This window comes from Nothobranchius furzeri, chromosome 5 (genome assembly GCF_043380555.1).
Source record: "Nothobranchius furzeri strain GRZ-AD chromosome 5, NfurGRZ-RIMD1, whole genome shotgun sequence".
In the NCBI taxonomy this organism is placed as follows: Eukaryota; Metazoa; Chordata; class Actinopteri; order Cyprinodontiformes; family Nothobranchiidae; genus Nothobranchius; species Nothobranchius furzeri.
The window spans coordinates 42,882,119-42,895,190 of NC_091745.1; the positions used below are offsets into that span (position 1 = coordinate 42,882,119).

The window sequence follows — 13,072 nt, forward strand, 5'->3', positions numbered from 1 at the left end:
CTGAATTACTGACATAAATGAACTTTTATGTTTATGTTTATTCATTTAGCAGACGCTTTTATCCAAAGCGACTTACAATTTATAACCTGTAGGGCATGTTGTGCTCTGTGGGGGAAACCGGAGTACCCGGAGGAAACCCACGCGTGCATGGGGAGAACACGCAACTCCACGGAGAAAGGCCGCAGCCAAGCCGGATTTCGAACCTGCAACCTTCGTGCTGTGAGGCAACAGTGCTAACCACTGTGCCACCATTGCACCATATTCTAATTTTTCCAGTTTCACCTGTATGTCCAGTCGGTCTCACATACTCAGTATCAGATCTACTGTTTAGCCTTCATAGCCAGCATCAAGCTGCTGCAAAACAACCACACAGACTTCCATCTTCATGCATTCTATTTAGTGCGAAGACGGTGTTTGGTATTCCACGTGTTTACCTGAAAGTAATTACAGATGTTAAAAATAAACTTCGCAAATCAATGAATGCATCTGCATTGTTAAAAGTCGTGAAAATGAAAGAGTTCCTCGCCCGTTTTCATGGCTGGAAAGCAACAGCCTCTTCCCTGACTCCTCGGTGCATCGGCTCGCTCTTATTTAAAGGGTCTGACCAAGCAACCGCCTGAAGGTAAATGTGTTTTATTTGCAATGCCGTCGAACCTGTGGCAAAGGCTGTTTGCTGCTCATCAACTTTTATGCTTAAAATATCACTTTATTAGTTATTTCTACTTTTACGCCAGCTGCATAATTACTCCTTTATATGCAAACCAAAATCTCTCGTAACAAGCTGCCTCACTCACGTATTAAAGATCAGCATGTCGGTAATGAATCGACTACTGTTAGGAGTCAAAGTTTGCACAGGCTAAACTCTAAGTAGTGTATGTGACAGCTGGTCAGCATACACCTCCATTAATATTTAAATATGGGAAGATTTTAAGTTTTCATGAAACTGACTGGATGTACTCTGAGTGGGTGGCGGACCATATGGTGTCAGTGTTCTGAATAACAGATGACCTCAGATCGGATTTATCGGAGATGGGGAGAGAAAAGAAAAGGGAGATCGGGGGGGGGGGGGATTTGGCAGCATTCCTCATCCAGTGTTCATGCCAATAAAGCAAACAGATCTAAACGGAGCGGAAAGGAGGAGAAAGCAGAGAAGGAGAGGTAGTACACATTTGAGCAGAGATGTGGAGAGAGTTGCTAAAGTACTTCAGTCTGTAGGAGGACTTGGGTCGTTTAGACACGACCGTAGTGAGATGATACTGGTTTGTCATCGTGGAGAACGACACGAGGCCCGTGTGCACTGGAGGAACTTGGTCGTTGAGTATGTAGAACATGTCGGGTCACACAGCACCTAACCCCGGCTTTCCACCGGATGCGTAAGCGGCTCGTAACGTAATAGACGCGTTTTGCCCAAGCGCCCTCCCCCCTGGGAGCGTTTCAGGTGTGAAACAGCAGCTGGTTCTGCAAGGTCACCAAATCACAGGTGATTTGCAGCACCACGTGTGATTTGATCATTTCACACGATAGCAAAGACAAAGATGGCAGCATGTGTCCAAAAAGCTGTGTGGTGTATTTTCTGTTCAGTTTACCTCAGCTATGGAGATTTCACAGGTACTGACGCACTTTTGGTACTAGTTAAGCAAATCTGAATATGACTTTTACTTTGAAAGTTTCTGGATGTTTTACATTGCTTTTGAGTTTGACTTCCTGTCTGGACCAATCTGAACCGCTGAGCTGGAACCGTAGCACATCAAAAGAGATGACTGAAAGCATAAGCTTCCTGTCTGGTGAAAACACGCAATCCACTAGAACGGCGACTAACTGCGTGCTGGACTACATTTACGCTACGCTTACATGTCCTGTGGAAAGGCCCAGTCACATTCAGAGAAAATAGCATAACAAACCTACACCACAGCAACGTGAAGTCCACACCTCCTGTTTACAGGTGCTGCTGTGTCATCTTCTCAAAGCATTAAATAACCAATTACAGGTAAATGTGAAATAAAAATAAATACATGTGAAGACTGAAGAAATGCACACCCTATCTGAATCAATATGAGTAAAACAAACATATTTTTTTCATAGTAAATGATTAGTTTTTAATATGTGGATGTTAAAAACCTGAGTGTGGCGGTTGGTCCTCTCATGGACAACAGTATCCAGACAAGTTGTGACAGTTTGAAAGATGCCTTATCAAAATAAAAGCCTCTGCAGTTCTACAGACTGCATTTTACTGGAGGAAATGTTGCCTTTGCTCCAGGTGATTTTATCTGCAGAAATGTGATTTTTTTTTATTGAAGCAAAACACAAAGTAGAACTTTAACTTTAACTTTACTGTAATTTTTCTTGCACTCACGCGCTTTATGTTGAAACCTAAATGACTGAACCTATAAGAGCTGCAGAAATCCTAGATGATTTTTTTTTCTCAACTCAAAAAAAAAGTGGGAACATAAAGGCGGGGGGGGGGGTTAACTAAAAGAGAGAAGTGAAAGATAAAGACTAAAGATAGACAAAGAAAAGTTAGGGGCAAGTGGGAGGAGGCGTTGGGGGAGAGAAGGGTGAGGGGTGGGGGTGGCACAAAAAGAACACCTGTTGAGATTAGGGTTGGCACGCGACCCACTCCGACTCGCGTGGCAGCTGCACCTCCCTGGAACAATGGCAGTAAAAGAATGAGATGGAGAAAGTGAGAGGAAAGTTTGAATGCGCTTCTTACCCTTTCAGGGTGTGTGTGTGTGTGTGTGTGTGTGTGTGTGTGTTTTAGGCTAATTCAAACAGTGAGAAAGAGAAAAAAGAGGGAGAGAAAAAAAAATAAAGAGAAATCTGCCAAGCAACAGACGTGTGTGTTCAAGTTATCCGTGTAGGCAAAAGTAGGTGAAAGGTTATATTTATTTAGGATTTGTAATAGAATCGAACAGACCTACATGTAGGTCTACCACCTGTCTTTCCAGGTGCTTAGAGCAGGTGTTTTCTAACTTTCCACCCATGTGGGTGTGATTTCCTTTTAAACTGCAGAATCTCGTCTCTAAAGGACGCCATCTTTAGGTCCATTACCAACGCGTAGCCCCTTCTCTATAGGATCGACTCATAATCCACGTTTTCCTGCATTTCCTTATTAATTGGCGTTGCAGAGCAGTGTGAGCTTTTGAGTTAACACTCTTATTTCCACTGCAGTTCTGCTCCATGAACACACAAATTGGAGCCCAATTACCCGCTGCTTTCCTTGGATGCACAGCAGATATGAGGCTCTATTGAATATAATTGTGGCTAGAGAAATGCATCCAGAGATGCTGGCAACTGGAGTTTATCCCAACTCCTCCTTTTGTGGCCCATTTCAACTTCTCTCAGGAACATCTCACCATCTACTTTGCTGAATCCCATCTTCCGGGCCTTTATTCAATTTCATTCATGTTTTGCCGGCTCCTTTATAACCAGATGTCATTAAAGTGGTGAATGATTTCAGTCTGAGCTGATTCTGCAGTCACCAAATTGCTATAATTTTCCTGTTAATTTCACAGCTTGCCGTACCTTGTTCTACCTTCACACACACACACACACACACACACACACACACACACACACACGCACGCACGCACGCACACACACACACTTGGATGCCACTCTGTCGTTATGTAATTCACTGCTGCTAACTGCTCTCGCTGCTCTGGCTGAACTTTGCTACCCTCCTTAACTCCTCTGCAGCCCAGCCAGGCTGCTTTCTGGCTCTGCGACGCCATCTAGCGGTGCGGATTCAACCGTGTCTGCTTTTATCGTTCCTCCTCCTCCTCCTCCTCTCTCTCTCTCTCTCTCTCTCTCTCTCTCTCTCTCTCTCTCTCTCTCTCTCTCTCTCTCTCTCTCTCTCTCTCTCTCTCTCTCTCTCTCTCTCTCTCTCTCTCTCTCTCTCTCTCTCTCGCTCTGTCCTTTGCTGGCTTGCTGCACATTTATACTAGATCATGGAGATGTGTCTCAGAAATTGGGAACTTTAAACGCTCTATTCTGTCATAGTTTTTGAGTAACGGTGATGAATTAATTTAGCAACTTTAAAACAATTATTTAGTGAACACAACTTTGATCCTAATTGCTTAAGCGCATTCCCCCCCCCCCCCCCCCCCCGCGTAAAGATGGTCCTGTCTTTCCCCCGTGCGTAAAGACGGCTCCGTGTGCATTTCTCCACCTGCTCTTGTTTGTTTCTTCACGGAAAGCTGCTCTCCGTGCCAGTTTAGAGGTGTGCGGATGTTTGTGCTCTCTGCTGAGGCAGCTTTACGCACGCTGCTCCCACTGCCCTCACTTTTCTCTGCTGTGCTAGAGAGAGGGGTTGGTTATGTGACAAAAAGAACCGCCCAGTCCCGCCTCAGAGAGGAGGAGGAGGAGGAGGATGGAGGGTTAAAGGAGCTCGGCTGGCAGGCAGGCTCCTCTCACACCAGCTCAACCATCCTGATGTGTCCAGGAGATATTTCCCTGTTTGTGCGCCAGAGAGGCGCAACTGTTGAACATTGTAACAGCACGTGGATCATTTATGAGTGTGGTAATGGCCACCTGTAGATAAGCAACTACCAAATATGTTTTAGATAATTAAAAAAATATATATCAGGATAATAAAAACAATAAGAAGATAATTAAAATGTGTTTATTTATCATGAATGAAACTGCGCTGGTTTATTCACCATTCACAACCTTCCTGTCTTTAAGTGTGATAAAAGCTCCTACATTTCTTTAAATGTGTCTATTTGACTTGCCATATATCGAGCTGGGGCTCTGATTGACTCCCCTCATAGGCAGCTTGTGTGTTAATGGCAGCCACATGGGCAGGAGAGTGTTCATAACATTATCCAGCGTCTCTTTAAAAAAATTCAAGTTTCTTGTTGTATTCTGGAATGAGGTCAGACACGAGGCTTCTCATTGCACGCGCTGATTATTATTAGATTCCATTTTTAACCAATAGGCTGCGAGTGGGCGTGGTCTACGAGCAGAGGCAGGGTAGCGACAGCAAGTGATTGGTGGATTTTTATCACCGTTGTATCAGGAAGGGATAAATGCAGGCTAGGGGGGCCAGAGTCTGAAGGGGTGCTTGAAACGCGACTTGCAGATGGAAGGCGGGCAGTGTGACTCGCTTTAGCTTCATCTATTTTTCCTCTCTCCCCTGTTCTTACCCCAGCACAGGAGAGGAGACAGAGCCCTGACTTTAACTTGTGTGGAGGTGCCTGAGAGCGCAGCGTGGCACCCAGGCGCTCTGAAGCCGCAGAGGCTATGTTCTGTCATCACACGACTCTGCTGGGTTTCTAACACTAGGGAAACAGACTGAGAACGCGATTACCGAGTAGCAGACGAGATCTGCTGCTTTTACCACCAATCCAACCTGGGAGTAAAACTTTTCTATGCATCTAGCCTTTTTTCAGGCTGAAGTTGTTTCCTGCGCATCTCGGGAGTACATATTTCTGTTTGCGTTCAGCTCCATGCGTCAGCGTGGGAGAAAAGAGCTGAGTTTGCTTTAAAGTCAACCAGAGGACCAAAGGAGAGAGGGAGATACAGTGCAACTAACCCCGCTCTCCCTCTGTGTGTGCGTGCGTAAAAGTGGACAGCATGGTGCAGAAAATGAGCCACACAGAGAGCACCGCCGAGGCGCTGTCCTTCTTCGCCGGGGATTCCAGTTCTGACTCCGGGGCGTGCATGGATCTGGACCCGGCCGCATCGCCTCTCTCCCCGGGCTCCACAGCCTCCTCCACAGCCGGCGAGAAGTTGGGAGACAACCCGGCATGGTGTAAAACTCCCAGCGGTCACATCAAGAGACCTATGAACGCGTTCATGGTGTGGTCCCAGATAGAGAGGAGGAAGATTATGGAGCAGTCTCCGGACATGCACAACGCGGAGATCTCCAAGCGGCTGGGGAAGCGCTGGAAGCTGCTCCGAGACAGCGACAAGATCCCCTTCATCCGAGAGGCGGAGCGGCTCCGGCTCAAGCACATGGCGGACTATCCCGACTACAAGTACCGGCCCAGAAAGAAGGTCAAATCGAGCGCATCCAAGCCCGGCAGCAGCAGCAGCGACAGGGGGGAGAAAGTTAGCAGCAGCACCAGCACCAAGACGTCCTCATCTTCGAGGAAGAGTGGATCCAAATCACCCAGCAGCAGCAGCAAACCCCAAAAATCACTCTTCGGCAGCAGCAGCAGCACCAAAGCATCCCTGTTCGCCTCGGACCCGTCTGAACCCCACCACAACTCCCTCTACAAGTCCAAGTCCGCCTCTTCAGCAGCGAGGCAGATACCGGAGGGCAAGAAGCCCAAGCGGGTGTACATGTTCGGCAGCAGCGCGGCCAGCCTGAGCGTCAGCCCCATGTCCTCCGTGGTAGTCCCAGCCAGCCCGACACTCAGCAGCTCGGCCGAGTCTAACGAGCCGCTCAGCCTCTACGAGGACGCGGCCAGCGGCAGGGAGGAGGGCGCAGACTCTCCCGGCAGCAGCGGCAGCTTCGGCGGCCACGCATACACCAGCAGCCGGCGGGCTTCCTCCCCCACTCCCTCCGGCTCTCACTCCTGCGTGTCCTCCCGCTCCTGCTCCTCTTCCTCCTCTTCTTCGGAGGATGAGGAGTTCGAGGACGAGCTGCTCGACATCAACCCGAGCCCCAGCGCCGCGAGCAGCATGCCGCTGGGGGGATTCGGCTCCTCGGTGCTGGACAGGGACTGGGACTTGAACGGCGAGTCCATCTCCGGGGGGTCGCACTTCGAGTTCCCCGACTACTGCACGCCTGAAGTCAGCGAAATGATTTCCGGGGACTGGCTGGAGTCCACCATCTCCAACTTGGTTTTCACGTACTGAGAAGTTAACCTGAGACCGAACATGACGGCCAAAAGAAATAGGGGTTCCTGCGACGCGGCGGGGGCAGACGGTTCGAGTTTGCCCCCCAGTTGCCCCCCCCCCCTAAGAGCTGCAGGTCTCTGGAAGCTCAAGCTATCAAGAAAACCACTTGGTCTTCACTTTCTGTGCACGGAGGGATTCGGTACAACCACAAGTTGAAGCAGTGCAAAAATAAAAAAAATAAAAACAAAGGAGGCCAGAGACGCAGACAGCCAGGTCCTGGACTGGTTCCAAGTCAAAAGAACTAAACTGTGATTGATTTGCACGTTACCGCACTTCTCTTAATCAATGTTGTTGCTGATTTTTGAAAGAAAAAAGACAAAAGGGACATTTCACAACTTTCTACCAGTCGCCAAGTGAACTTCACCTCCGAAAAGGTACAGAAATGGGACTGACGCGCGTCATTTTTTATTGTGGTGCCATCAGGAGGCTTTTCTAAAAAATACACAAAAAATAGAAACCGAGGTGGGTTTATGTTTTTTAAGTCTGTTATTTTCTCAAAAGCAAAAAAAAAAAAAAATAAAATAAAAAAAGTAAACCTGTTAAAAGCATGATAGCCTACTTTGTTCCTGTGCTGAGACTTTCTGTGAGGCTGTTATTACTAGTATTAGGGTTATTTAAATGGATCGGTGCCACTCGCTTTGGTTCTCCTTTTTCTGTTTTTGTCGACGGAAGAAAAGGACTTTGAAATAATCACCAGCTGTTGTAATTTTTCAGGATTCAGCTGCAAGTCTTTGCTGAACTGTACAGATTTTCTCTCTGTGTGTTTATCAGGACCAAAACTCTCCAATAGCTATAGAGAACCCACCGGTGACTTCCCCTTCTCCACCCTCAGAGCTTTGTTTTCTACATGATGCCATTTTCTATGGGATGTTGTATTTATATACTGGGACGTTTTTTTATTTCTCGTACGCCAGATCTAGTCCTGATTTTGATTTCTGACGCCGGTTGTTTGTCAGTATGTCTGTGTCTGTCACATTTCCTTCTCAGGCGAAGGGCTAGAGTTTAAAAACACAACTTTTTCATTTCTTTTTTATATTTAAATGTACACACTTTTGGACACTTGAAACAGAGGAATCGGTTTGATTATTTTCTCAGTGTATTTTTGTACAAATCTATATAAAAAAGGGGGGAGTCAAGAATCGGTGTGTAGCCTACTAATACAGCTGTATTGGATTTCCTTGTTTTTAATACCCTGGCAGGCTGGTTGTCATGCTGCCTTCAAGTGCTCATGGTAAGCTCGTATTAACAAGCTCTGTTGCCTGTTTTTTGAGGACAAGCAGCAGAACAGACCTTTTAACACTGTGGTGCCTATTGTTTGATGTTTTTCCTTCTTTCTTTTTTAAATCAAAGGCACCTTGCCACTTTTTTGACAGTTAAAAAGAGCTAATATGAATCAGGTGTGTAATTTGTGTTTAACTTCACAAAAAGAGAGAAAACTTTCTGCAAATGTTACCAGCAATTACTCTCAAGACTTCTTTGATGTCCAGTCCCTGAACATCTGCAGCACAGACGTGTCATACTTGAGGTTATTAGGATGCAATTACGTTTTTTTCCGACAGCACTTGAAAGCAGCAGCGGTTCTTTTTCCTATCAGCCCCCTCAGCGTTTACAGCTCCAGACTGCAGGTTTCTTAAAGACACAGGAACAGCTCGTTTTCAGAGGCTGCTCCTGTGCACCATGTGGGGCTTTACTGTTGCAGAACAGCCACCTGCTTTTTTCTTTTTTTTTTTGCATTTCACGTCTAATCGTCTTTGCCTGTGACAACAATTAGAAGATTTAAATTTGACTCGCTGGTGTTTTCGTTCACTGATATCACGTTTTCGCCTCCTGCAGCCTCCGCGCTCCAGGGGCTGCTGCAAACAACAAAGATGACAACATGATTCAAATTTCTGACCTGAGTTGCGCAACGCCTACTTAGTACTGCGTTTCTCATTGTATTTGAATATATAATCTTTTCTACTTGTCAGCTAACTACTAGCTAATTGTTTTAGTATCTTTATGGCATGGTGAATAGCATTTGTATTTCAGATTCAGGTTATTAGCTGTTGTGTTTTTTCAACAAAAGGAGAAAAAAAAGGAGAAAAATGTGGAAACATGAACTTGATCTTTGTATATTTGACTGTACCATAAAGCAAAAAGATTGTGTGTTTATGTACGTCGTTGCTACCGAGGACAGGCACTGTTTAGAACTGCTATCTTCTACACATCCTTACTTACATTTAAGGTGGTCAGTTCTGACTGTTGTTTTATATATAGATATATGAAAGCATTTTTAAATATATTAACTTTATTTTTCATCCATCCTGTGCAATATGCTGTGTAGAATTATCATTTATTGTCTCTAATCATGCCATTAACAAAGTTACCATCCTTTCTTTGGTTCTTTTCTGTTTTTATTTGAGACTCAGAGGAGGGTAGGGGGGGCGACAACGACTCATGCCAGCTAAATTGTGTCCATTCACTGCCTGTCAGATTGTTGATACAAACTTGTGTACAGAACTTTTTTCAAGGAAGGAAATAAATATCAGCTGGAACTGAAACCTTTTACTTCATTTGTGCTGATTATTATTATTAAAAGTAATAATATTAGTGGTACCAGCCTTATTTAACTGTGTAAAGAAGTCGGTGATAAATCACATGCAATATAAAAGATGAATTGAAAGGTCAACAAAACTTCCAGGAAATCATCAATATGCATTAAAAGTGTCATTAATTTTGTTTTATTAATCTTAGTTCTGCAGAATTTATTCAGTTTTATTTGGGAAACAATACCAGCTGACAGAAAACTCCGGTGTGTGGAAGAGTCACAGCAGCCAGTAACAAGTCCTGATTTTGAGAAATCAGCCTCTGATATCTAATATGTGAAATTGACTGAAACACTTATTGTTGAAATGAAACATAAAATAGAGGAGATTTCATCTTATTCATCCTGACAGGTTATTACAGGCTTTACAACATCCTTATAACATATTTTTCATCTGTTCTTACATAGAGTATAAGCAAAAAAAACTAAACACACACACACACACACACACACACACACACACACACACACACACACACACACACAAGCAGTAGGTCTGTGTCACGGGGCAGATTGTTGACCTGAGACTTGTCACCATGCGGCCTGGCCCAGCTGTACAAGATAACATCTCTGGAGCTTTTATATGTGTGTCATCATTTCTTTTAGCATCAAATAGAAACAAACTGAACAGTCGTCAGCGTAAATAACTAATCTGTGGCATAGAGTGATGCAAATTTGGACAGCATAGCTGGAACCCATTAAAGAGAAGTAGGTTCGTGTCCTTTGCAGAAAGAAAGGAGGTGAAGACCAGGTTATTATGTGTGAGCTCGACAAGAAATGTTTAATTGGTGTGTTATTTAACGTTAAATAAAACAAAAACAGGAATGGGTGGACAGTTATTATTTAAGAGGATTAAGATTCCTGCTCAAAATCTTAAAAACACAAAAATCGTGTTTCTGACAATCAGTGTGTGTCTAATTGCTTGAAAGGTTCTATTATTCCATTTTCTATTCTATTCTATTCTATTCTATGCCATCATGTTGTGCTCCTTGCTGGGGTGCAGACGTTATGATTCCCCTTCCCCCTCTCTCAGACAGACCTCAGAGGGGGATGGGCTTTTTTAGTAGCAGGCAGCCAAAAGCCCTCCAGCAAAGCTGACAAGCAAGTCTGTCTGTCTGTCTGTCTGTCTGTCTGTCTGTCTGCCCGTCTGTGCATGCATGTTTTTCACATGACGTGTTTGTGGCTAGACAAGGTGCTGCAGATGAATCTACTGTAGACACATGCATATTAAATGTTGATCTGTGTTTTTTTTATCGGTAAACGACTAAAACAAAAATATCAACAGTGAAACCTATTTATGTCATTTTATTGACTTCCATCATGTTGATTTTTTAGAGGAGTCAAAGCAGCACATTATTAACATTTTTGCTTGAATTAGCTAAATACAACAGTTTTGTATTCAAATAAAATCATTATTGAATTTCAGATGTCCTTAAAGTGGGGGTAGAATGTTTTGAAGTGGATTTCCGAGACAAGGTCATGAAAACTGAATATCTTACCTCAGCTTGGAGAAACAAAAATAATTTTTGTCATCCTGAAACGACATTAATCTAAAAAGTGTGAAGAACTTCATGAAAACAGCTACAGCATATTTAATTTTGGTAGATCATTTATGACTTTCTGCTTGCAGAATAACTCGCTGAACCAGGAGGGCCACAGAAGCTCTGCTGCTAGTTTCTTCTACAATTACCCAAAGAGCTCCATGGAACTAGAATATGTAAAACACGTCTGGAGATGTCTTGAGCAAGCACAATAACCACTATGAAGGTTTCTGCTTTGTAACCTAACCGCTCATTTGGCCAGAACTAACCTGTTTCTCCAGAGGTGGTTGTAGTTTGTTTTACGTCGATATTCAAGCGTTAAATTGCACTCATGCAGGCAGATAGGTGGTGTGTAATCTTACGGGTATCTGAACAGATTCAGCTCTTCTCTGTTTATGTCGAGTTTCCTCTGGTTGTGCGTAGCTCAGCTGACTCCTCAGTGGGAGGTGTGCGGCAGCAGCAGCCGGGGCCGAGCAGAGCGCAGAAAAACAGGCAGAGTGACGGAGTCAGTGGCTCGGTAAAACCACAGCAGCAGGGGTAAGAGCTCTGCCAGAGGGGGTTCAGAGAGGTAGGACTGCATATCTGTGTGTCAGGGTATACAGCCACTCACAGCTGAACTCAGACAGGGTGGATGGTGTAGGGGAGGGGGTTGAGACAGTCTCCTCTCTCCCTCCGGTTTGTGTCGTGCAAATTGTGGGTTTGATTTGTTCTTTGGACCATCACCAGACGTAGCATTCCCTCTTCATTATTAATCCATGTCTGGGACACGGCTCTGGATCTTCAGCGTGCTTCTGTCTGATGTTTTCACCAGCTTGCCTTCCAACAGAAACATCATGGATGCTAGATGAGTTCCTGTTTATTTGTTGCAGGTGTTCTGGGGCTCGAATGAGCCAACACCTATCACTGCACTTATCTGCATAAGTATCATATGTCATGGGTTCCTCAGTTATGTGACTTTCTCTGGAGTGTGGAATAGAAGAGCCAAGGCAAAGCTGCAGACACAACTGGGAAATCAGAGACAAAGGTGTGACTCGTTCCTGTTCCTCTGCCTTACTTCTCAATTTCCCTGCTTCCTTGGTTCCCCTTCCCAAGTCACTTTCCAAACAAAGGCGCTAACACCATCGCCACTTCTGCCTCTAGTTTGCATCGTGGTTCTGAACCTGTGCTTTTGAAAAGACCTTAAAACAAAACTGTCTGGCTTAAACTTCACTGTTATTTTCAGTCACTATTTAGTGTTGTTGAGACAGCTGAAAAACATGGTTGGGCATTCAAAACCATTGGGTTAGACTCGGTGTCTAAATCAGACCCCGTCACCATTTTCAAGATGTTTCTTTTCCTCTCTTTGTTACCAAAAAAAAAAACCTTACCTTGCTTGTAAAAGAAACACAGCAGGGTTGGACAGGGAACCTACCCAATGGAAGAATGACATGATATTGTGGAAAAATAGAAAATAATACTGAAATCAATATCTATGTTGCATAATGTTGAGTCGGAAAAGGGTAGAAGGCCTTCTTCAGGTCAGGGATGAGGTCCTGCCCCCAGTGGGGTAAGCAGTGATGCGGGCGTTGTACCGATCTGACGTGGTGAAGAGACAGCTGAGCCGGAAGATCTATGTTCCTACCCTCACCTATGGTGAGCGAGATCGTGAATACTAACGGCCGAAATGCGTTTTCTCCGCAGGGTGACTTAGAGATCGGGTGAGAAGCTCTGCCATCTGGGAGGGGCTCGGAGTAGACCCGTTGCTCCTCCACATTGAGGGGAGCCAGTTGAGGTGGCTCGGGCATTTAGCTAGGATGCCTCTGGGATTCCTCAGAGGTGAGGGTTTCCAGGCACGTCCAACCGGTAGAAGACCTAAAGGTAGACCCAGGACACGGTGGAGGGACTACGTCTCTCGCCTGGCCAGGGAACGCCTTGGGATTCACCCGGAGGCGTTGGCCCAAGTGGCTGGAGAGAGGGAAGTCTGGGCCTCCCTGGTTAGGCTGCTGCTCCGTGACACGACCCTGGATAAGCGGCTGAATATGGATGGACGGACAATGTTGAGTCCATTTCAAAGCCCCCTTAAGACATCCTTAGGAAATTAAAATTCCAGACACTGATAGTG

At 45.0% G+C, this 13,072-nt stretch overlaps 1 protein-coding gene across 1 annotated transcript; it reads left to right on the plus strand.

The window, feature by feature from the left end:
* The first annotated feature begins 4,159 nt into the window (after nt 1-4,159).
* Nucleotides 4,160-9,393, plus strand: sox4b (SRY-box transcription factor 4b). Its single transcript, XM_015949111.3, has one exon. It carries the CDS (start codon nt 5,575-5,577, stop codon nt 6,802-6,804), a length of 1,230 nt encoding a protein of 409 aa, XP_015804597.3. The 5' UTR covers nt 4,160-5,574; the 3' UTR covers nt 6,805-9,393.
* The last annotated feature ends 3,679 nt before the right edge of the window (nt 9,394-13,072 follow it).